This window comes from Schistocerca gregaria, chromosome 7, assembly GCF_023897955.1.
Source record: "Schistocerca gregaria isolate iqSchGreg1 chromosome 7, iqSchGreg1.2, whole genome shotgun sequence".
In the NCBI taxonomy this organism is placed as follows: Eukaryota; Metazoa; Arthropoda; class Insecta; order Orthoptera; family Acrididae; genus Schistocerca; species Schistocerca gregaria.
Window position 1 is genome coordinate 425,070,146 of NC_064926.1, and position 23,673 is coordinate 425,093,818.

Genomic DNA, 23,673 nt, shown 5'->3' on the forward strand with positions numbered 1-23,673 from the left:
CGGTAGCCGATGTGGCAACACTGCAGCTGGTTCAAATGGCTCTGAGCACTATGGGACTTAACATCTGCGGTCATCAGTCCCCTAGAACTTATAACTACTTAAACCTAACTAACCTAAGGACATCACAAACATCCATGCCCGAGGCAGGATTCGAACCTGCGACCGTAGCAGTCGCGCGGTTCCGGACCGAGCGCCTAGAACCGCTAGACCACCGCGGCCGGCACTGTAGCTGCAAGTGACAGACGTCAACTACGATTAAAATGACAGACTATGGTTTAGCTGTGGTTGTTCGATCACATTTACACTTTCACAATCACATAACCAACAGTTGACGTGGGAAGATTTAAAACGGCCGAAGTGTCCATGACGGATTTGTTACTCACGTGACTTCTAACGTGAACTAGTTATTGGAAGTTGCTGCTGCCGACGACGACGACGACGACGACCGGTTTGTGGGGCGCTCAACTGCACTTTCATCAGCGCTCATATAAAGTTCCAATTTTTACACAGTCGAATCTAGCCACTGTCACTAATGATGATGAGCGTGATGATGAGGAAAACACAAACAGCCAGTCTCCGGGCAGAGAAAATCCCCCACCCGGCCGGGAATCGAACCCGGGACCTCGTGTTCCAGAGGCAGTAACACAAGCCAGTAGACCACGAGCAACGGACAAGTCACTGAGCTCACCTAACGGGGACCTGTTCTGCTGTTACTGCTTCTCAACTCAACACAATATTCCCCACCTCCTTTTATACTGGCAGGTCCACCTCTTGTGGCATCTCGCGGTTTATTCTGCATTATACAGGGGTAACCGGATAGTTCTGACCAAATAGTGTGCCTCCTCTCGTAGTGTCTAAATTTATATCCTGTGTTCTCCGGCAGCGTTTCATCCCTCTAAGAAATTTTATTTATTATCCACACATTCTACAACTGTTTCGCAATGTGGATCCAGCATTCATTTTCTCTGTGAGACTGGGTACAGCCCCTGTCCTACACAGAATTCCAGGTAAGACCTCTTCAGTATTTTGTCAGTTTTTATTTTCTTTATTATTTTGTTGGAACTACTATATTTATCTTCACTTTGGTCCTTGAAAGCAATTACTTGTCATCTTTCATTAAATTTTCATGTTGTACAGGGCTGTTACAAATGATTGAAGCGACTGCATAAATTCACTGTAGCTCCATTCATTGACAGATGGCCACGACACACTACAGATACGTAGAAAAACTCACAAAGTTTTGTTCAGCTGAAGCCGCACTTCAGGTCTCTGCCGCCAGAGCGCTTGAGAGTGCAGTGAGACAAAATGGCGACAGGAGCCGAGAAAGCGTATGTCGTGCTTGAAATGCACTCACATCAGTCAGTCGTAAACAGTGCAACGACACTTCAGGACGAAGTTCAACGAAGATCCACCAACTGCTAACTCCATTCGGCGATGGTATGCGCAGTTTAAAGCTTCTGGATGCCTCTGTAAGGGCAAATCAACGGGTCGGCCTGCAGTGAGCGAAGAAACGGTTGAACGCGTGCGGGCAAGTTTCACGCGTAGCCCGCGGAAGTCTACGAATAAAGCAAGCAGGGAGCTAAACGTACCACAGCCGACGGTTTGGAAAATCTTACGGAAAAGGCTAAAGCAGAAGCCTTACCGTTTACAATTGCTGCAAGCCCTGACACCCGATTACAAAGTCAAACGCTTTGAATTTTCGGCACGGTTGCAACAGCTCATGGAAGAGGATGCGTTCAGTGCGAAACTTGTTTTCAGTGATGAAGCAACATTTTTTCTTAATGGTGAAGTGAACAGACACAATGTGCGAATCTGGGCGGTAGAGAATCCTCACGCATTCGTGCAGCAAATTCGCAATTCACCAAAAATTAACGTGTTTTGTGCAATCTCACGGTTTAAAGTTTTCGGCCACTTTTTCTTCTGCGAAAAAAAAAAAAAACCGTTACAGGACACGTGTATCTGGACATCCCGGAAAATTACCTCATGCTACAACTGGAAACCGACAGCGCCGACTTCATCTTTCAACAGGATGGTGCTCCGCCGCACTTCCATCGTGATGTTCGGCATTTCTTAAACATGAGATTGGAAAACCGATGGATCGGTCGTGGTGATCACGATCAGCAATTCATGTCATGGCCTCCACGCTCTCCCGACTTAACCCCATGCGATTTCTTTCTGTGGGGTTATGTGAAAGATTCAATGTTTAAACCACCTCTACCAAGAAACGTACCAGAACTGCGAGCTCGCATCAACGATGCTTTCGAACTCATTGATGGGGACATGCTGCGCTGAGTGTGGGAGGAACTTGACTATCGGCTTTATGTCTGCCGAATCAGTAAAGGGGCATATATCGAACATTTGTTAATGCCTAAAAACCTTTGAGTTTTTTATGTGTGTGCAAAGCATTGTGAAAATATCTCAAATAATAAAGTTATTTTAGAGCTGTGAAATCGCTTCAACCATTTGTAATAACCCTGTATTGTTTGGGAACTTAACCAAAGGAGGAAGACTGAAATTTAATGTCTCTACAACAACGAGGACGCTAGTGATGGAGAAGAAACTGGACTAAGACAAGGCTGGGGTACGGAATTGACAGCGTCGATTTTAAAGTAACCATCGTGGCATTAGTCGTTTTAGTAGATTTCGGGGAACCATTGGAAAACTAAATTTGGACGGCCAGGCGGGGATCTGAATGGCCCTTCGTCAAGCGAGTCCACTGCCCCAAGCAGTGCGCCAACTCACTTTATAACGACTAAATAAGGGACAGTCTCCCGGTTTTGTTTTAAGGAGCGGATAGTGAGTGGATGATTAATCTACTGACGGTTTTAGGGCGCTCAACTGCGAGATTATCAGCAGATAGGTCTAACTTTCAGCAAATGAACTTGTTTTATCAGCAGATAAAAATGAGTTATATTATACTTCCCCCAGCTAGCTGCGACACAAACTGCTCAGTTTAGATTCGTGATTTGCAGCCACATTTATATTTATGTTCATATTTACGTGTTTTGCGGCTAATTAGGAGATCGTTTGAACATTTACAGGCTGCCAAAAAATAAAACTGGATCGGAAAATATTTATAAGATTGACGCCGAATGGAATGAGCCCTTGTTAATGATCAAGAGAATTGCCTAGCACAGAAAATGTTGGGAACCGTGGTTTGCTGTCACACGCCTGCGTATACGTTCATCTCTCGAATGCTCTGTCCTGAGTACTTCGCTGTGCCATTACGTTTCTGTGATTGAGTAACACAGACGTGTTTAGCGACCATTGAATGCAATACAAAATATAGCGGGTGTTCAATGTCGAGAGTTGTGCGTGGAAAACGTCTGCAGAACTGCTTCCGTAAGTGTTTAAAACTGGAAGTGTTTTGGCAAAACTTTCAGCAAATTCTGCAACGCAAAACTTACGAGGCAAAATGGCACGAAACGGGCTCTGCAGCGAATAGTAATTGTAACCATCCGAAAAGAGTCAACACCAGAAGTAGGAATTAAGAGATCGTATCGAAACATTATCAAAAACGGCTTGCATCTGTATCCTTACAGATTGGTTGTCGTACAAGAGCTACAGCACCCAAACAAACTTTGACGTGTTTAATTTCGCCGGTAACTTTGTGAGTGAACTAGCATCATGACTTTTGGATCCTCTGGTTTTTTTTCCCCTTTCTACACTGAGGTCTGATTCGGTATATCGCCGTATGTGAACTCACGAAACATGGGATATTACGCATCAAAAAAATCTTCACCAGTAAAACTTCCTGGCAGATTAAAACTGTGTGCCGGACCGAGACTAGAACTCGGGACCTTTGCCTTTGGCAGGCAAGTGCTCCACCATCTGAGCTACGTAAGCACGACACACGACCCGTCCTCACAGCTTCAATTCCGCCAGTACCTCGCCTCCTATCGTCCAAACTACACAGAAATTTAATTCTAACTTCACCAGTACGTTGGAGAGCTCTTGTATAACCTCTAGAATGTTGTTTCGTGCCCAGAGTCTGGTGTCCGCATCATAACGAGATTCTTTTACCAAACTGTTAATTCTAATTTGCATGTCCAGACAGTGCTTAATGCATATGTGGATCAACTCGAAAAAGATGAACGACTGTATGGGTACTACATCAAACTGAACGAACAGATACACTCAGACTTCACAAATTCGAAGAGCTACAGCATCAGAATGAAAACGCTATTGCTGATATCCCTCACGCAGACCTGCTTTACATCTCCCACAATTTGATAAATTTAGCACAGCGCTGCATGGACGTCAACGGTGGCCATGTCCTGCCTCTTCTGTGATTTTCATTCTTATTGTCATTTTTCGGGCCAGTTTTCCCTTGCCGACCTTGCATATCCCTGCCGCCGCCTCTGTTTAAATTGTCACAAAACAAAGAAGAAGACATGTAAAAGTGATATAAAAATTATACACTGTCCTGTCACATTAAAGTGACCTGCTGTCGAACCTTCAGCAAACCGGACTGCTGCAAGAGCTGCAGGAAGAGTCGATCTCCTGGAAGGTACCGACAGGAATGTGGAGCCAGTCTGGCTTCAGTGGCGTGGCCAGCTGCGCTAGGTTTCTCGACTGAGTAGCCAAGGCGTGCATCAGTGATTATACGTCCCCTACCCTCTCCTTAAACCTCTGCAAGATTTTTGCAAATCGTATACATTCTGTGAACTTTAAAGACGAGAACACCATCGTCACCTAAGCTTTTGCACCCCTGGCTGCCGCCGCGCGTATACCTATATGCCCCCCCCCCCCCTTTCCCCGGTCAACCTACCATCAAACTTTTGGGATCGGAAGAGGATAACCAACGAAACTCCATTCTAACATTTGCCCATCCCAGTTATGCACCTATCCCGTATCATCCCCTTCAATGAAACCTCCATTACACATATGGCCTTATGACATCCATAACTCCATCCTCACTCTTCTCTGTCCCAGTTCCCACAAATCGATTTGAAATTCCCTACCCAGCATCGTGCACCCGTCCCTCTCAAAGTGGTGCAACCTCTGTATTGCCCGTCGACCATCCTTCCCTCCTTCCCACCCTTATGACATTTACACAATAGGATAAGTGAAATGCTGTTTTTACAGTATTACCATCAGAAAGGATTTTCGTTTCCTGTATTTTAACCCTTGCATGGTCAAAAATCATTTTACATGCGTTTTAAAAGCAAAATGTCAAAATCGGTCTTCATTCCGATTAATGTTACACTTTCACTTATAAAAGTTTTTGAAGTTAACCAATTCCGCAACGGAGTGGCGTGGGACACATGGATCCCATGAACCAACTAAACAGTTTTCTTTTTCTTTTTTGCCCCTTGTTTCACAAATTTGATTATGGTTACTGTACAACCAAGGTTTTGGGTTATAAGCCCATTTTCAAGTTCATTGCTGAATCCAAACATAATAAAGCAAAAACAAACATGATAAGGCAAAGAAACTTCACAGTACGGCAATGACAAACTGTCTCTTAACGTATCGATCCTTGGCTTAATTTAAAATTCTTCAATGATCCTATGAACTGAACTAGATCCAAGTTTTCGTTGGATGATACGATTTTCACAGTTCAATTTTTATATGTAATGGGACTGTCAGGATGTCAAATATGAACAAGGCAGTACCAAAACAGATGTATAATCACGACAGTGAAAATCGTAACGTATCACATACCAGTGTTATTTACATTCTATGAAATTTAGTTGGACATATAAGCCCCACTGAACACAAATTACGTGAAAGCTAGTAATTACTAAGAAAGGCAATAATATTCCAAAATAGTGCATGTATGTATTAGAACACACAAGTACTCACTTCAGCCCTTCTCGGAGCAGAGAAGATAATGCTGTGACTCGATATTCATAAATGAGATGCACTGTCCTACCTACAAACCCACGCCACCTCACTTTGTCTCAGCTTTCTATATACTCAGCCCATTGTCCCTAGTATTCAACTCCAGATTCTGAAAGCTTTTCGCTAATAACAGAATCTCAATGTGGGGCGTCGACTTCCCAGCTGAACTGGTTATTACCCTCATGGGACACTTGTGGCTCATCAACCTCTAAAGGATAAAACCCGTTATTTTATTTGTGATTATTCGTCAACAGCATTGGACTGAAGAACAGGAATATGAATCCTACCACCCACTGCCCTCGCCCTCCTCCCCAAATCATCGCGTGTATGTATTTAGTGGGAAGGGGAGAATAATGACCATTGGAATAGTTAAGCAGCCTTATATTTCAGCTTCTAAAACCACACACACAACAACAACAAAACACACACACACACACACACACACACACACACACTTACCCGTTCGCACTGGTCCAAGTCTATCTTGCCCTTGAGCTTGCGCCGGTTGCGGTCCGCATAGTACTCCAGGAAGTACTGTCCAGGCAACTCCCCGGAGTGACGTAACACGAACCACCGACGCCGCCAGCGCTGTAACACAAAATACCAGGGCCGGTGAACATTGTAGCTCGCTATCTCCATTTTGATCGCAGCCGGTACATGCGTTTGCACCGCCGCCGCCCGCTGCCCAAACATCGTCATCTGTTACTATCACCTGTCTACTGTTGATCACTCTATATGAGAAATCACTGCCTCCCGCGCAGTCAGTACACCTGCCCTCAATATAAAATATGGTTTTAACACCGCACAGCTATACCAGAAAGTGCATTGGTGGAGTTTTCATTAGTACACAGGTGATTTACGTGGAAAGGTGTCCGATGTGATTATGGCCGCACGATGGGAATTAACAGACTTAGAACGCAGAATTTTAGTTGGAGCAGACGTTTGGGACATTCTATTTTGGTAATCGTTAGGGAGTTTAATGTTCCGAGATCCAAAGTGTCAAGAGTGTGCCAAGACTAAATTTCAGGCATTACCCCTCACCATGGAAAACCCAGTGGCCGACGGCCTTCGCTTAACGACCGAGAGCAGCGGCGACTGCGTAGAGTTGTCAGTGCTAACAGACAAGCAACGCTGCGTGAAATAACCGCAGATATCAATACGGGACGTAAGACGAGCGTATCTGTTAGGACAGTGCAGCGAAATTTGGGCACGGGAGTGTCTTTGCACACATCACGATATCGCCTGCAGCTCCGCTCCTGGGCTCACCACCACTTCGGTTGGAACCTAGATAACTGGAAAACCGTGGCCTGGTCAGAAGTGTCCCGCTCAAGTTTGGTAAGAGCTGACAGTAGCGTTCGAATGTGGCACAGATCCCACGAAGCCATAGACCCTAGTTGTCAACGAGGCACTGTGCAAGCTAGTCGTGGCTCCATAATGGTGTGGGCTGTGTTTACACAGAATGGACTGGGTCTTCTGGATGTTCGACTTCTTCGAGACCATTTGCAACCATTTATGAACGACAACGATAGAATTTTTATGGATGATAATGCGCTATGTCACTGTGCCACAATTGTTCGCGATTTGTCTGAAGAACATTGTGGACAATTCGAGCCAGTGATTTGGCCACCCAGATCGTCCGACATGAATCTCATCGAACATTTATGGGACATAATCGAATGATCAGTTTGCGGACAAAATCTTACGCCGGCAACATTTTCGCAATTATGAACGACTATGCTGGCAACATGGCTTAATATTTCTGTGGGGGACTTCCAACAACTTGCGGGGTCCATGCCACGCCGACTTGCTGCAGTAAGCTGGGCAAAAGGGGGTAAGACATATTAGGAGGTATCCCATGACTTTCGTCACCTCAGTGTAAGCACAGCATTGAGTGCTATGACCTTGCCTCAGTCCGTCCTCTGAAGTGACTTACACAGCTACTTACAGGAAGACCTACTGTTCAACGTGGACCTCAAACCAACATACAACTCGGGAACTTTTCTGATTTGCAAATTACTGGCAGAGGTGAAACATGCGGTGTTGCTTTCTTTACTTCGGATACTGGTTTGATGCAACGCTCCATCATCTATTCTACGCAACTCTTCGTCTCTGCGTAACTATTGCAACCTACTTCTATTTGAACCCAATTATTGCTGCGGACGAGCCTTTGATCTCCTTATACAGTTCCCCCTCCCCCCCACTTCCCTCCACCACTAAACGGAGGATTCCGTGATGGGTTAGGATGTGTCCTATAAACCGATTCCCCCTTTTTTTTTTGTCAAGTTATACCATAAATTTCTTGTTTCCACAATTCGATTCAGTACCTGTTCATAGGTTATTCGATCTACCCATGTAATCTTCAGAATTCTTCTGCCATATCACATTTCCAGAGCTCCTATTCTCTTCCTGTCTGAAATGCCTATCATTCATTTTTCACTTCCGTACAAGGCTGCATTTCAGACAAATACCTTCAGAACAGATTTCCTAACCTTTAAATTTATGTTAGATGTTAGCTTCAGTAATGCTTTTCGTGTTGTAGCCAATCTGCATTTTACATCCGCTTTACCTCGGCTAGTCAGTCATAACTCATCGACTACTATTAGTGTACTACTTTCATTGCGTAATTTCCTAATCTAATTCCTACAGTATTTAATTAGACGACAGTCCATTGCCATTGTTTTACGCTTATTGACTTCAGCTCAACCTCTTCTCAAGACACCATCCATTCCAGTCAACTGCTCTTCAAAGGCCTTTGCCGTATCTGTCAGAATTACTATGTTATCGACAAACTTCAATTTTTTTAATTTCTTCTCTCAGAACCTTAATTATGTCTCCAAATTCCTCATTGGTTTCATTTGTTGCATGGCGCAACGTACAAATTGAATAACGCTGGGGACAGGGCTACAACCCTATCTTAGTCTCCTCTAAATTACTATTTCTCTTTCATGTCCTTGTAGATAACCTTTCGTTTCGTCTATTTTACCCATATTAGCTCCAGAATTTCAGAGAGTGTATCCCTGCCAAAACTGTCAAATGTTTTATATAAATTTAAACATGCTGTAAATGTAGGTTTGCCTTTCTTCAATATATCTTCTCGGGAAAGTCTTAGGATTAGCACTGCTTCGCGTGTTCCTATATATGCAATATTTCTGGCCTCAAAGTCTGCTTTTACCAGAAGAAGTAAGCGACAGAAAAAAGATCTGAGGCCAAATGTGGACTGAAACCTGGACGCTTGGGTTGGTAATCTGGCATTTTCCCCAAAACTAAATTACACTTACAGGGCTTCATTCTTTGTGGGTACCAAACTTCTCGATGGACTAGCACAACATATTGTGATTTCGGGCGAAAAACTTTCTTCATTCGCCTATCCCACAACTCCCTATGCCATGGTATTATCCCCGTAGAAAAAGGTGGGTTGAAGCTAAACGAAATAATACAAAAAAGACCTACTTGTATGTGTGGGAGCTAAAGAAGGCAGCAGACAATTTGGAAAAGTTGTATGATTAAAACTTTCCGACGGATTACAAGTACGCGTCGGATCAGCCTTAAATCCGTTGAAACCAATTATTAAACAAGACGAACTGAGTGTAACAGAGATAATTTTGAAGCAGCAAACAATGGTATGCGTTGCAAAAGTTTCGTGGCGCCCTTTTTAACACGCAAACATAAAACGTAAACATTTCTCTCGCAAACTTCTTCGAAAACAGTTAGATCCCACGTGACTCCTTCACATTCAGAAGAAATGTCAGTGCCATCTAAGACACTGACTGACATCTTGTCGTTCAGTGATTTTCATTTTTCGTTTGGAAATAAACAAATGTAGTGAGAACATTACAAAAGCACTGCTGCCAAATTTACAGGGACGGCTACAAGCATTAACTACCAGCACAGAGAGGGAAATCTGGCACGGCAAGCAATTTACTGTTTAATTAGTGTCCAAAAACATGCAACACCGATAGCTTCGGTATCTTAGGCTACACTGACTCACTTCGGCAGTAAACTTTGAAAGTTATCAGTATCGTATTCAAGGGTTTTTTTATTTTATTTTTTTATTAGGAAGTACTTTGGTATGCGGATCAAAGCTGCTGTTTCTAATGTGGGCCATAACGCATTTTCAAAAGACATCTCTAGAGCATGGCATCGTTTCCACCCGTCTGTTATTTTACACGCGTACTTCATTAAGCACTATAAGCTACTTTCAAGCATGTGTTCGTCCTCAAGTGCGTAATACATGTGAGTACAACATCCTCGTCAGCAGCATAAAACGGAAACTACTTACGAGGATTTATCCACATCACCTGTGCACTTTAGAATGAGTACTCATTTAAGACCTGGTAGAAATAAAGTTCTCCATTAATTTATTGAGGCTGTGGTGCTCACTCCAGAAGAAGATAAAAGACGTTTTCCGTGCATGAAACAACACGTACTTTGTATGGACAATTTTACATCTGCCATTACACTTCTGATTGAAGTAAAATCTTCATTCCGCAGCACTCAATTGTTTGCTTCACTCTGAATGTGTGTAAGGTACACAGCGTAAATTGCACGTTTTCTAGCCGGATTTTAATGAGTGTCAGTCATAGGATAATGTCGAATTCCGACGTCTGCTGTCCCTCCAGATCGGAACACCGGGAATGTATTCCTATATCACACGTAAAATTCAACTTTATTAGTAGCATCACAAGACTGATTAATAAGCGACACAGATGATTACAGCCTTTAATGTACAGGGTGACCCTAAGCCCGTTAACATTTGAAAAGTCAATACGTCTCGGAGTAACTTAGGTGGGGAGGTAAAAGTTGACACGCATGCTTGAAATGACATGAGGTTTTATTGAGACCAATAAAAGAGTGCACGAAATGACCAACAGATGGGCCTCCACATGCTACAAAAGCAACAATCAACGTCTGTAATGTACAGAAACCAGATGGCAGTTGTGAGAGTCGAGGGACATGAAAAGGAAGCAGTGGTTGGGAAGGGAGTGAGACAGGGTTGTAGCCTATCCCCGATGTTTTTCAATCTATATATTGAGCAAGCAATAAAGGAAACGAAAGAAAAGTTCGGAGTAGGTATTAAAATCCATGGAGAAGAAATAAAAACTTTGAGGTTCGCCGATGACTTTGTAATTCTGCCAGAGACAGCAAAGGGCTTGGAAGAGCAGTTGAACGGAACGGACAGCGTCTTGAAAGGAGGGTATAAGATGAACATCATCAAAAGCAATCGAGGACAATGGAATGTAGTGGAATTAGATCGTGTGATGAGGGAATTCGATTAGGAAATGAGACACTTAAAGTAGTAAAAGAATTTTGTTATTTGGGGAGCAAAATAACTGATGATGGTACAAGTAGAGAGGATATAAAATATAGACTGGCAATGGCAAGGAAAGCGTTTCTGAAGAAGAAAAGATTGTTAACATCGAGTATAGATTTAAATGTCAGGAAGTCACTTCTGAAAGTATTTGTATGGAGTGTAGCCATGTATGGAAGTGAGACGTGGGCGATAAGTAGTTTAGACGAGAAGAGAATATACCATTTCTAAATGTGGTGCTGCAGAAGAATGCTTAAGATCAGATGGGTAGATCACATAACTAATGAGGAAGTATTGAATAGAATTGGGGAGAAAAGGAGCTTGTGGCACAACTTGACTAGAAGAAGGGATCGGTTGGTAGGACATGGTCTGAGACATCGAGGGATCACCAATTTAGTATTGGAGGACAGCGTGGAGGGTAAAAATCATAGAGGGAGACCAAGAGATGTATACACTAAGCAGATTCAGAAGGATGTAGGCTGCAGTAGGTACTGGGAGATGAAGAAGCTTGCACAGGATAGAGTAGCATGGAGAGCTGCACCAAATCAGTCTCAGGACTGAAGACCACAACGACAACAACAACGAGGTTGGACGATCGCGGTAGGCTTGCGACTTCAGGTGACCCCACAGGATTTTGGTCTGGAGACGTGGGTGGCCAACGGTGACGGAAATGGTGGCTCAGCTGAGCCGATCCTCACCAAACGATGTGCACAAAGATATCTTTCCTACGTGAAGCAATATAGGGTGGAGCGCCATCCTGCATAAAAGTAATAACTTCCAACAGGCGTTTACCAGCCAGGCTAGGGATGATCTGACTCCCTCTCTCACTAAAGCTCATTTTATACACGATTCTCATGCGGCGACACTGACTTGTTCCTATCCAGCGCCATCTGTTAGAATGTTTTTGCACTCTAGGTTTTAATAAAAACTCCCTTCAAGCGTGATTGTCAATTTTTACCTGTCTACCTACATTATTCCGTGAACTAATGCATATTCAAATGTTACCGGACTTTTCGACCACTATGTATGTGACTTTTCAGTGTTTAAATTAAGCGACGAAACCATGCGCAGTTAGCAACAAAACTAGCGCCGTGTCTCAAAATATGCTTCGGGACTGGTAAATCGTGCATGGACTGGTCATCTGTTAGCGTGTTTTTTTTTTTTTTTTTTTTTTTTTTTTTTTTTTTTTTTTTTTTTTTTACTGTACAAGGACTGTGGGAGGCCTGGAAGCTGTACGAGCAACATAACAGCGACAACGACGCGCTGCACGTACGAGACTGAAGCTCCACAGCACACAAGAGCAGGCAAAGCACTGGACTGCAGTCTGCAGCCCCAGAAGGCCAGCGGTTGCGAACGCTTGGCCAATGGAGAACGGCTACAGTTTAACTACTGGACAAGGGGGTGGCAGCCAATAACTACGCCATGCTTGGTTCTCGGGATGGGGGTGTGCCTACTCTTGAGAGGCGCGCACTTACGGTTGCACAGTGCAGGTATTTGGAAGGCTGCTCCGCAGGAGGCAGCCCACCACTGGGGAAGTACATGGGCGCCACATACACCACTCGACTCGACCGCTGCACGCTCCTTCTCCCAAAGAGCTCCTGTGGAAGAGATCATGCCTGTACCAAGGCTAGCGACACTGCGTTTTCATCTGGTCGTAGGGTATGCAGCGTCAGGGAATGTCTTACCTTCATTCTGAACCTACAAATCTGCGCTTAATAAAGGCTAGCTAATTTGGTTACACACACACACACACACACACACACACACACACACACACACACACAAGCGCGCACGCACACCGAGAGAGAGAGTTTCTAGAAGTAGAAAAATTAGTTCCATCCTCACGAAACCAACTTAATCTAAACCATAGCACGTTATCGAAAAGCCTTTTTACTTACCACAAAACTGATAAACTGTTAGCCTCCCTTGTTCAAAGAAATTTGCATAATGTGGAGATTGTGATATAATGTGTCTTGTTTGATCCACGTCACAATGAACATAGCAGCAGGAGCAGCAATAGCAGTGTAGAAATCAGTGATTTTTTCTAAAGGTACACGTAACTGGCACCTTTTTTCGATATTTTTTAGAGAGTGTTCGATTTGTTTAGAGGAAAACGTGTTATAAATATACTGGTAGATGGAATTTTCTTTGAAAATGGAATTTCCAGTTTTATTCCTTACAAGTTGGCACAATACTTTTTTTCTTTCATATGTTGATATCGGAAACACTTGCTATGTCATTGCTTGTTACGCGGTGTTTTCAATGTTACAAGCGAGTGCTTGGGTGCCAGTTTTGAGTCAGTCAGCTTAAATCAGTGCAGTCATTCTTTTCAAAATGAGTGAAATAAATAGTTTATCTGTGCTGATCAGTGAAGAATGGTAGACCGAAGAAGGCAGAAATTGTCCAATCTGCACATGGCGAAGACAAGAAAAGAAGCGGTTGGAAAGCTTAGTTTCAAGGAGCAGATGATGATTTACCTGAATGCGGAAAGATTTTGGGTTTCTAGTATTGGTCATAAAACCCTGGGAAGCATCAGACATTTGGTGACGCCGAAATTATAAACAGTAGCCTGCAAATTTCGCTTAAACAGAAAGAAGCAATTCGTGGTTTCTCTTAATATTTTCAAGAAAACAATTCCCACATATACCACTTCCTCTGAAGCGCACTTTGGGCACAACTTCAGTACGAAAAGTTTTTCTTTCAAATGAATCTTATAGCTACCATCATCTACGTCATCCACATTTGTACGGACAATTTTTGCACAGTTGTTCGTCAGGATGGTAGAGCCTCCCCTCAACAGTTCAAATGTAACAAACATGTAGATTCATGGTTGCTCAAAGGCTATCATTCTCCGGCTGACACCAAAAGCACGAAGTGGTCTAGAAACTGTGTGTGTACATCGTAGGGTATGTTAAAATTGTTTGAAGTTGCTGGAGCAAGATCTTTGTGAGTACAGTCACCTTTCTTCCAAAAAATAAGCAGTGGTTGTAACAATAGCAGCAGTATGGCGTGCGAGTAAGAACAAGTATGTACGAAGAGGAGGAAATTAGTGTTTAATGCCCCGTCGACAACAAGGTCATTAGATACGGAGCACAAGTTCGGACTAGGGAAGGATGGAGAAGGAAAGTGGCTACGCCCTTTTCAAGGAACCATCCTGGCATTTGCCTTCAGCGATTTAGGGAAATCACGGAAAACCTAAATCTGGATGGCCGGACGCAGGTTTGAACCATCGCCCTCACGAATGCAAGTCCACTGTCTTAAGCACTGTGCTACCCCACTCGGTAAGGCAAGTATGTGATGTGTTCTGCACAGGGGAAGACGAAGTATTTCACAGCATCTCCAATGTACTCTCCCTATCTGACATAGGCTACATTCTCCATCCATTGCCTACCCTGGCAACAGCCAACATGGGCGTCGAGAATGCATACAATTTCGTAGCGAGTGCTGGGTGATTTCATCCATATAGTCCGAAAGGAGGACTGCCTCAGTTGACTGCCGCTTGCACACTTCGTGCGTTCTCACTGCTGTCTCTTCACTACATAGCGTGGCACCACAGTCTTCACCGACACCGTAGGGGCAGATTTCGTTTTTCACAATGAGGCAGGCATATGTGGTTATATGCAATGCCATTCAGTTTTTGTCAGAAGGGACCAATGAGGAACCAAAAATCTCAGTAAAAACTGTGCTTGAGAGGATTGCATGAATTGTTACCTTTTCCAGTTAATACATATAATTACGATAGTAAACGACAACATAACTAAAGTACATCCCACGGTTTCAGTACTCTGAAAAGATATAAAACGAGAAGAAAACCATTTTTATATAACAATGGCATAAGATTGTGCACATTTTTTACGCTTTCTTTGTTTTACACTATTTCTAATGGCAGCACATGGACCATCTGATTCTACTTTGCTAGATCCTTTGTTTATGTGGCTATTTTATGGGCACTGTAGGGAGAAGCTACTGACTTACAGAATGTCTATTTGTCCAATTATTGGTCGTAATGGCATAACCTGTTAACACAATCGTTTACAAATTCTCTGGCCATAGCGCACAAGTCAGTAATGCGACACATATGTCTGCAGTGGCTTCACCGACACCTGTGAGAATCTGATCTTCTTAATCTCCCCCCCCCCCCCCCCCATTCTGGAAAATTTACATGCACAGAAAAATTTGCTGTTGCTTGTTAACGTAATATGGGATCTCGCAGAACGAATAGTAGGATTTGAGTCACTTGGTATGGTGTTACTGTTGCACCAGCACGAAATATGTACTTGTTCGCTGCATTGAGGAAAGGTGGCCTTTTGTAAGTAATGGCCTTGCGGCGTTCAAAGTATCGAGCATTCGTCGTCAACCCTTATTCAAAAAACACCATAATTGACTGAGTCTTTCTTCACCATTTCGATTTTTAACGACACGACGATTTTATGGTCAGTGCAACTATTCAGGACTATTGCATCCAGCACAAAAAAGGAAAGTCCCGGACGAAGGACGCAGCGGATTTGAAGCGAGTGGAGGAGACGCGTCAAGCACTCATCCGAATTCTTCACGGTTCTGCTTCCAAACATACCACGGCGCTAACACTGACAGATCGTTCCGTGTGATGCATCATCCATCACAACCTGCAGGTCCACCCATACAAACGCAGGTCGTACCGAAACTCAGTGAACAGGTTAAAGTTTCCCAACGTACCTTCCCCTTACGCTTCCTGTATTCTTCCTGATTTCTTCTTCTGGGGATACCTTAACATTCAAGTGTGCGCTAAACGTCCTCGGAGTGGCTGAATTAACGGAATGGATACAGATGTGGAAGAGATCCCACTGAACATGTTGAATCTGCTGGGGGAGGCTTTCGTTCGCCACCTGGGGAAATGCATGCGAAGTGATAACGACCATGTGTATGCTGTTATATTCAAAATCAAGTAAAGAGCGTATACGATATGTAATGGCATATAATTTACTTTGTTTTCAATGTGTTTCAATAAATTTGTAAATTTGTTTCCTTGTTCTGTCATTTTCACATCCTACTACTCATTCTGCCACGCCAAATACAACAGTGGCTAAATGCTTCCACACATCGCTCCACCACCTACTTTTTGCGCAACACCATAGTGGTAGTTCTATTAATCCATGGACCACTACAGTACAGCGCGTCCTGTGACTAGTAGCAAATGAACAAGACAGTTAATCTCTAAGACCTATGTTGTAATTGTAGTTTCAGTTGTAGTAGTAGTACTTCCTTGTTTTATTCATTTGTCGACCGTTTTTAGAAGTGATGCAGGATAAGTCATTGTGTTATACATTAACAAAAAAGGACCGGCCCTGTAAAAGAAACCATTCTCACGCAAAAATATATTACAGTAGCTGGATGGGGTTAGCGATACCATCCCCTCAAACACTAGGCCAATTTGTTCACAACTGCACAGCCTAATTTGGTTTATCCCTAGTAAACAACGCTGCATTGTTTCTACTTTCTTGAAAGGAAGTTATTTGATAACGGAGAAAGATCTCAGCATCAGCAATCGACACGCAGATGTAAACAGAATAGCGACAGAAACGTCATTTCATTGCGCATGTTTTGAACTTCAAAATACTGCATAAACCAACATTCAATTATATTGTTTGAGTAGAGACGGCGCTACACAGTAATAAATGAAAACCGGTACTTATTTACTGTACGTAAGATAATCGGAGCGTGTATTAAAAAAATACTTTTTCCTATGTAGTTAGAGTACAGGTTGCGATACAGGGTACGAACCTAAACACTTCACAATTAAATGTATGTAAAACATTTCCAACAAGAAATGAAAAACCTTAACACAACAATAGAAGACAATTGCGACAAAAATAATAGAAGCGCACCTATTAACTACTACTGCTACAATACAGTCATGAAATGTATTGGCAGTTCCGAATACGATCAAGTATGAACTGTACAAAGGAATGACAACGAAAATTTGTGCCAGGCCGGGACTCGAATCCGGGTTTTCCGCAGCGCGCGAGCGTCCGCCCTGATCGTTTTGGCTGTCCGTGCACGATCCGCGGTGAGGCCCAAACTTCCATATGCCGTCGTTCCTGAATCATAGCCTTTACTCTTACATTTGTAATTCCCATACAGTGGAAGGGCATTTTAAATGGAAGTCGGTGGCTGGTGTCTGCAGATAAGTACCATGTAGCAGTGACTGATGTTGAGGGGAACAATGCAATTTTCCTTCGGACATGGGCGCACTATCATACTATACGATCAGATCACTACAGTTTCAAGACTGCAGTCACAAGTAAACGATGACAAGAAATCGTTCAGAACATGTACCTATAACTAAATTTATATATTTTCGAATCAAATGTTACGTTTACAAAAGAATCTACGGCAGTAGTTGCGTTGCGATATTGTCGAGTCATATCTTCGGTTCTGCAACTCTTAAGTGCGTTTGACAATATTCACTTAAGCTAGCATTTGTATCAAAATTAATTGGTGTGTTTATATAGTTCAAATAATAAAGAACAGTGTGTAATGATATAAAAGACATACTGAAAATCAATTTTAAATACGCGCCTTGGAGTGACGTCAGAGTAGCCGCGTCACTTTTTTCGGGAACATTTTTCGGCGGCCGCCGCCTGTGGGGTCCTGGAAACTATGGAATCGCTTAGTATCTTTAGTCATTTTTCTCTGTAGAATGATTTACAAACCTTTTTTCCATATCTGTAACGTGACATCATGATAGTGATTTAATCCTGGCTTTTTCTGCAGTGAATTCTGAGTACAGCTCGTTGCAATCATAGTTGGCATCTGTAGATAAAACCACTGGATATTTTATCAGAGATAGAGATTAGGAGATTCCACTCTTCATACGTGGCGAAATCAATTCTTTCGCTATTTTAGTTCTACCAGATCTACTTCAGAAACAGTACTTTCATAAATGATAATGACAAACAATGTCGAAATCGATAACACATTTATCTGATTTAGCCGAAAAGCGCTGTGGATATTCGTATGTCACATGATGACAAGGTGCAACTTCTGAGAAAGTGTCCCGTGCAGTTGAGTTCTCATCCGTTGCCATAGGTTCAAATCAATGCACAGCACTGCTGAAGATTGCTAAGTGGCGTCGCAGTACATGTCATGTCTTGTTATCTCGCTTATGTTTGTCAGCATCAGTACACACACTCATGATTGTTCTATTGTGTGTGAAATCTTATGGAACTTAACTGCTAAGGTCATCAGTCCCTACGCTTACACACTAGTTAACCTACGAAATCCTAAGGACAAACACACACACCCATGCCCGAGGGAGGATTCGAATCTCCGCCGGGACCAGCCGCACAGTCCATGACTGCAGTGCCCGACACCGCTCGGCTAATCCCGCGCGGCACACATTCATGACATACACTTGATAATTACTGCTGTAAAACCATATGCTTAGTGCAATTGGTGACCTATTTCATGAGACGTAGACCTCTTTAGTTGAAAATAAATTACATCAACATTTTCGACCCGGGCAAAAAAATCAGCGTTTAACAGAAAGGCGTCACCAAGAAAGTCTGCCAATAAAGCTTAATTTGGTGATTGTGTATCACTAAATTTTATCATCAGTCCTAACAGGAAGTATACAGATTCTTAACCATTTGACCACCACCGGGACGCATGTGTCCCACGATAGGTTATCAGAGAACCAATAAGAATTTGTTGCATGTTACTGCTATGTATCAGTGATGTACTAGTACAGGCAAGCCTACTAATGGTTTAGCTGAATTCTTATACTTACAAGTTGCACCTGTAGGTTGTGCTGTCCTCTAGTTTCATTTTCAATGCTCCGTATTGTCATACCGAATTAGTTTGCACCTGCTGATAGGCAACACAAGTACCAGATTCGCAAAGCTGGCTGCCATCGCGGACACATCGCGTCAACGACTTGCACTCTTTAATTGACGCTTGCCGCATCGCAAACGAAGCCCATATTGAGCACTTGTAGTGTGAGTTACACGCTTGGAAAGATGCCGTGTCCTCTAATGTGTGTGTATGTTTTCAGTAAACTTACTTTTTTGCATAATGTTCTTCTGAAACCTTGGGAAACGAAACGGCGGGAAATATTTTCCTATTGTTACTTCTGACTAAGACATTTTAATTAAAAAATCACACAAATGTTTTTGAAATTAAACTGGTAATCAAAGGGTTACACTTGACCAACCGCGGCCGCGACCGAACCTATTTCTCCCTGAGCAGCCATAGCGTACGGATCTCCGTACCGGCACGTTCACAGCAGCTCAGTCCGTCAGTTCACCTGATGATGGCGACATGTATGATCGCCGAAATATTATGCCCGTTGGACACTGTAGACCGGCAATACACCCGTGGATATTTTGAAAATGCAGATGTCTTCTTCGCAACCAGCCAGAGTAGGACGGAAGTGTACCAGGCCCCAACTCGAGACCGTATCACCGCCAACTTCCCTTGGCAAGCTGCTCAACGAACAGGATGCCATTGAAAGGCCGTTTGGATTTGCCTGACACTACTTCAATCAGCATTGAAGCATACTTAAATCAACTGGCAGCTATGATGCAACGAATGTCGGAGACGCTGACCAAAATGATGCACTCCTTTTCGCAGAAGATCGAGTCTGCAGTCAAGAATGGCCTCAAGACCACTCACCAGGGACGCTCCAATCAACAGTCGCCTTGTGGAACACCAACGGAATGCACCTACAGCAAGTAGTACCAGTTCCTAGCAGACGAACGAATCGATGTGCGCCCCGTCTCTGAAAAGCATCTGAACCTTGATTTCACGCCAGATCGAGTAAGTAACATTGTTGCTGCACCGATCGACCAACGGCCGGCGGCGGTACAGCTGTCAAAGTACACTCCACCTTGGAACATCAAGTTCTGTACATACCCCTAATAGCGACAGTTGAAGCAATTGCAGTAGCTGTCGACACCAGGGAAGGTCGAATATATTTCCTATCAGGATGTCGACTACCAAGCACGGCGCTACGGTCGCAGGTTCGAATCCTGCCTCAGGCATGGACGTGATGTCCTTAGGTTAGTTAGGTTTAAGTTGTTCTAAGTTCTAGGGGACTGATTACCTCAGAAGTTACGTCCCACAGTGCTCAGAGCCATTTTTTTATTAACCAATCACGGTACTCGACATTAACGACTGCAGAGCACTGCTACAAGCTCCAGGTATGCTTTGCCATTACGGCGGGCACAGGATCATCGAGACTGGTCCGTGAACCAATGGGAACGTGTCGCCTGACCGGATGAAACGCGTTGATTGTTATCCCAGGCCGATGATGGTGTCTTGATACGCCATCATCGTGGCGCACGAGACATGTAGTAGCAATCTAAGGCACCATTACAGCTGACCACTACATTAATAGTACTGTGGACCTCCGGCCTCCTTTCACGCTTTGTGTGTTCCCTTTGGCGACGTCATCTTCCAGCAGGATAACTGTCCGTGTCACAAGGCCACAACAGTGCCAGAGCAGTTTGAGGAGCACGACAGTTAACTCACCTTGATATATAGGCCATGAAATTCGCCTGCTCTGAACCAGATGTAACGCATCTGGGTTGCTATGGAACGCCAGCTCCGTGCCTACAACCCAGCAGCGCATAGTTTACGGGGATTACGTCATCTGTCTATTGACATCTTGTGCCACATACCTTCAGAAACCTGAGAATGACTTGTCGAACTTGTACCACGAAGAATCGTTGACGTATTGCGCTTCAAAAATTGACGAACACGCAATTAAGAACGTGGTCAGGATGTTTTGGTTTAACAGTCCATATTTCTACAAATATTTCGGTACAGTTGTTAGACTTCGATTTTAAAAGTTGCTTTACAAATGGCGATACAAGATGACTGTTTCCAGCTTAATATGACAAACAGGCAAATATGAATTATTTAGATATTACTGCCAGTGACGTTGAGAACCAGCTGGATCGCTAAAATTTAACAAGCTCCCAGAACCCTGTAGAATACCTGTCAGATATTACACGTAATTTGCAGCAAGTTAACCCTCATTTTAACCTGAATATACACTAGATTCCTCATATAAAAAATTATATCCAGTAATTGGAAGTAAGAAACAGTCAACAAACGTGTACAAGAAGAGTAATAGAAGTGTGCCATGAAACTGCCTTTCACTATCACAGGCATCCATATGTTCCAGACTCGTAGAACATATTCTGAGCTCAAACATACTGAGGGGAAAATGAAAAAATGAAGAGATCGTATGGTAGTGATGGCCAGGAGCCCCCTACCTGGACAAGTTGCCGCACTGGGCAACTCGCGTGTCGATGATGAAACATAATGATGGAACAGAACGACACCCTCTATGTCACCCATTATGGATTTAACAAAACAAACAAAAAATGGTCAAGTGAAAACAAACTCGCGCTTTTTTTTACACGACATCCTAAAAGCCATGGATCAAAGCAGTCAGGTAGAGGCAATATTTCATGACTCCCGGAAAGCACATGACACAGTACCACAACAACATTTATTAAGGGAAGAAGCGCAGTCATTGGGGGAACGAAGAGAAATTTCTAAAAGGATGAAGGATTTCTTTGGTACGGAGGACGCAACATGTTATTGTTGACGAAGAGTTATCGACAGAAGTAGAAGTAACTTCGGACGTGTCCCTGGGAGTATGGCGTAACCCTTGCTGTTTATGCTGTGTATTAATGCCCTGGCAGACAATACTAATAGTAACTTAAGACTTTCTGCACACAGTGTAGTTATCTCTTATGTCTACAACATTGCTTCCACCGTTCTGCAATAGATGGCAGTAGCAGCGAGAGGTGTTGGAGGTGGTAGGACGCGTCATATAGTAAGCTCAGGCATTTTTAAACAGAAAGCCATAAAAATATTAACGGATTTGGGATTGCATCATAAAGTTATTCTCTACTGAATATGTCAACTTACGAGCCCAATTCTTGTCATCTGCGGGAAGTTTAATTTTCTGCTTTAACATGGAGAAACCTGCGACTGAGGCTCGTCCTATGCCGAGGCAACTACAAGTGAAAGAATTTCCAGAGAATAGTTTCAACACTTCAAGAACGGTGATTTTGACGTCGGAGACCGACATGGTAGTGAAAGAGAAAAGATTTCCGAAGCTGCTTAAATCGAGGGAACCAATCACAGGAGATCGTTATCGAAAGAAGTTGATGCGTCTGAGCCGAGCACCGGAACAAAACAGCGACAGATCTGAAAAGGTAATTTTGCAGCTTGACAATATTCGAACACATTTAGCAAATCCCGTCAAAACATAGAATGAAACGTTGAAATGGGAAGTCCCACCTCACCAGCTGTATTCTCCAAACGTTACTCCCTCTCACTAACACATTTTTTTATCACTGGGAGACGGCCTAGCTCACCAGCACTTCCGGCCATATGAATAAGTGAAAAATTGGATAGATTCACGTATTTGAAGACGCCCAGTTGTTCCACGGCACCAGCCTAGTGGCCGAGCGGTTCAAGGCGCTTCATTCTGTAACCGCGCGACCGCTACGGTCGCAGGCTCGAATCCTGCCCAGGGCATGGATGTGTGTGATGTCCTTAGGTTAGTTAGGTTTAAGTACACTCCTGGAAATGGAAAAAAGAACACACTGACACCGGTGTGTCAGACCCACCATACTTGCTCCGGACACTGCGAGAGGGCTGTACAAGCAATGATCACACGCACGGCACAGCGGACACACCAGGAACCAAGGTGTTGGCCGTCGAATGGCGCTAGCTGCGCAGCATTTGTGCACCGCCGCCGTCAGTGTCAGCCAGTTTGCCGTGGCATACGGAGCTCCATCGCAGTCTAACACTGGTAGCATGCCGCGACAGCGTGGACGTGAACCGTATGTGCAGTTGACGGACTTTGAGCGAGGGCGTATAGTGGGCATGCGGGAGGCCGGGTGGACGTACCGCCGAATTGCTCAACACGTGGGGCGTGAGGTCTCCACAGTACATCGATGTTGTCGCCAGTGGTCGGCGGAAGGTGCACGTGCCCGTCGACCTGGGACCGGACCGCAGCGACGCACGGATGCACGCCAAGACCGTAGGATCCTACACAGTGCCGTAGGGGACCGCACCGCCACTTCTCAGCAAATTAGGGACACTGTTGCTCCTGGGGTATCGGTGAGGACCATTCGCAACCGTCTCCATGAAGCTGGGCTACGGTCCCGCACACCGTTAGGCCGTCTTCCGCTCACGCCCCAACATCGTGCAGCCCGCCTCCAGTGGTGTCGCGACAGGCGTGAATGGAGGGTCGAATGGAGACGTGTCGTCTTCAGCGATGAGAGTCGCTTCTGCCTTGGTGCCACTGATAGTCGTATGCGTGTTTGGCGCCGTGCAGGTGAGCGCCACCATCAGGACTGCATACGACCGAGGCACACAGAGCCATCACCCGGCATCATGGTGTGGGGACCGATCTACTATACTGGCCGTACACCTCTGGTGATCGTCGAGGGGACACTGAATAGTGCACGGTACATCCAAACCGTCATCGAATCCATCGTTCTACCATTCCC

The 23,673-nt window shown here is 44.0% G+C and overlaps 1 protein-coding gene across 5 annotated transcripts in view; it reads right to left on the reverse strand.

Moving 5' to 3' along the window:
• Nucleotides 1-23,673, reverse strand: part of LOC126281221 (protein daughter of sevenless) — a 222,397-nt gene that overhangs the window by 42,516 nt on the left and 156,208 nt on the right. For 3 of the 5 annotated variants that reach the window (XM_049979972.1, XM_049979971.1, XM_049979973.1), the window contains one exon: nucleotides 6,307-6,435. In XM_049979972.1, the coding sequence (XP_049835929.1) occupies nucleotides 6,307-6,435 (129 nt within the window). Of the gene's footprint in view, nucleotides 1-6,306; nucleotides 6,436-12,630; nucleotides 12,754-23,673 lie in introns of all 5 variants that reach the window. The other 2 variants (XM_049979969.1, XM_049979968.1) reach the window with 1 other exon arrangement.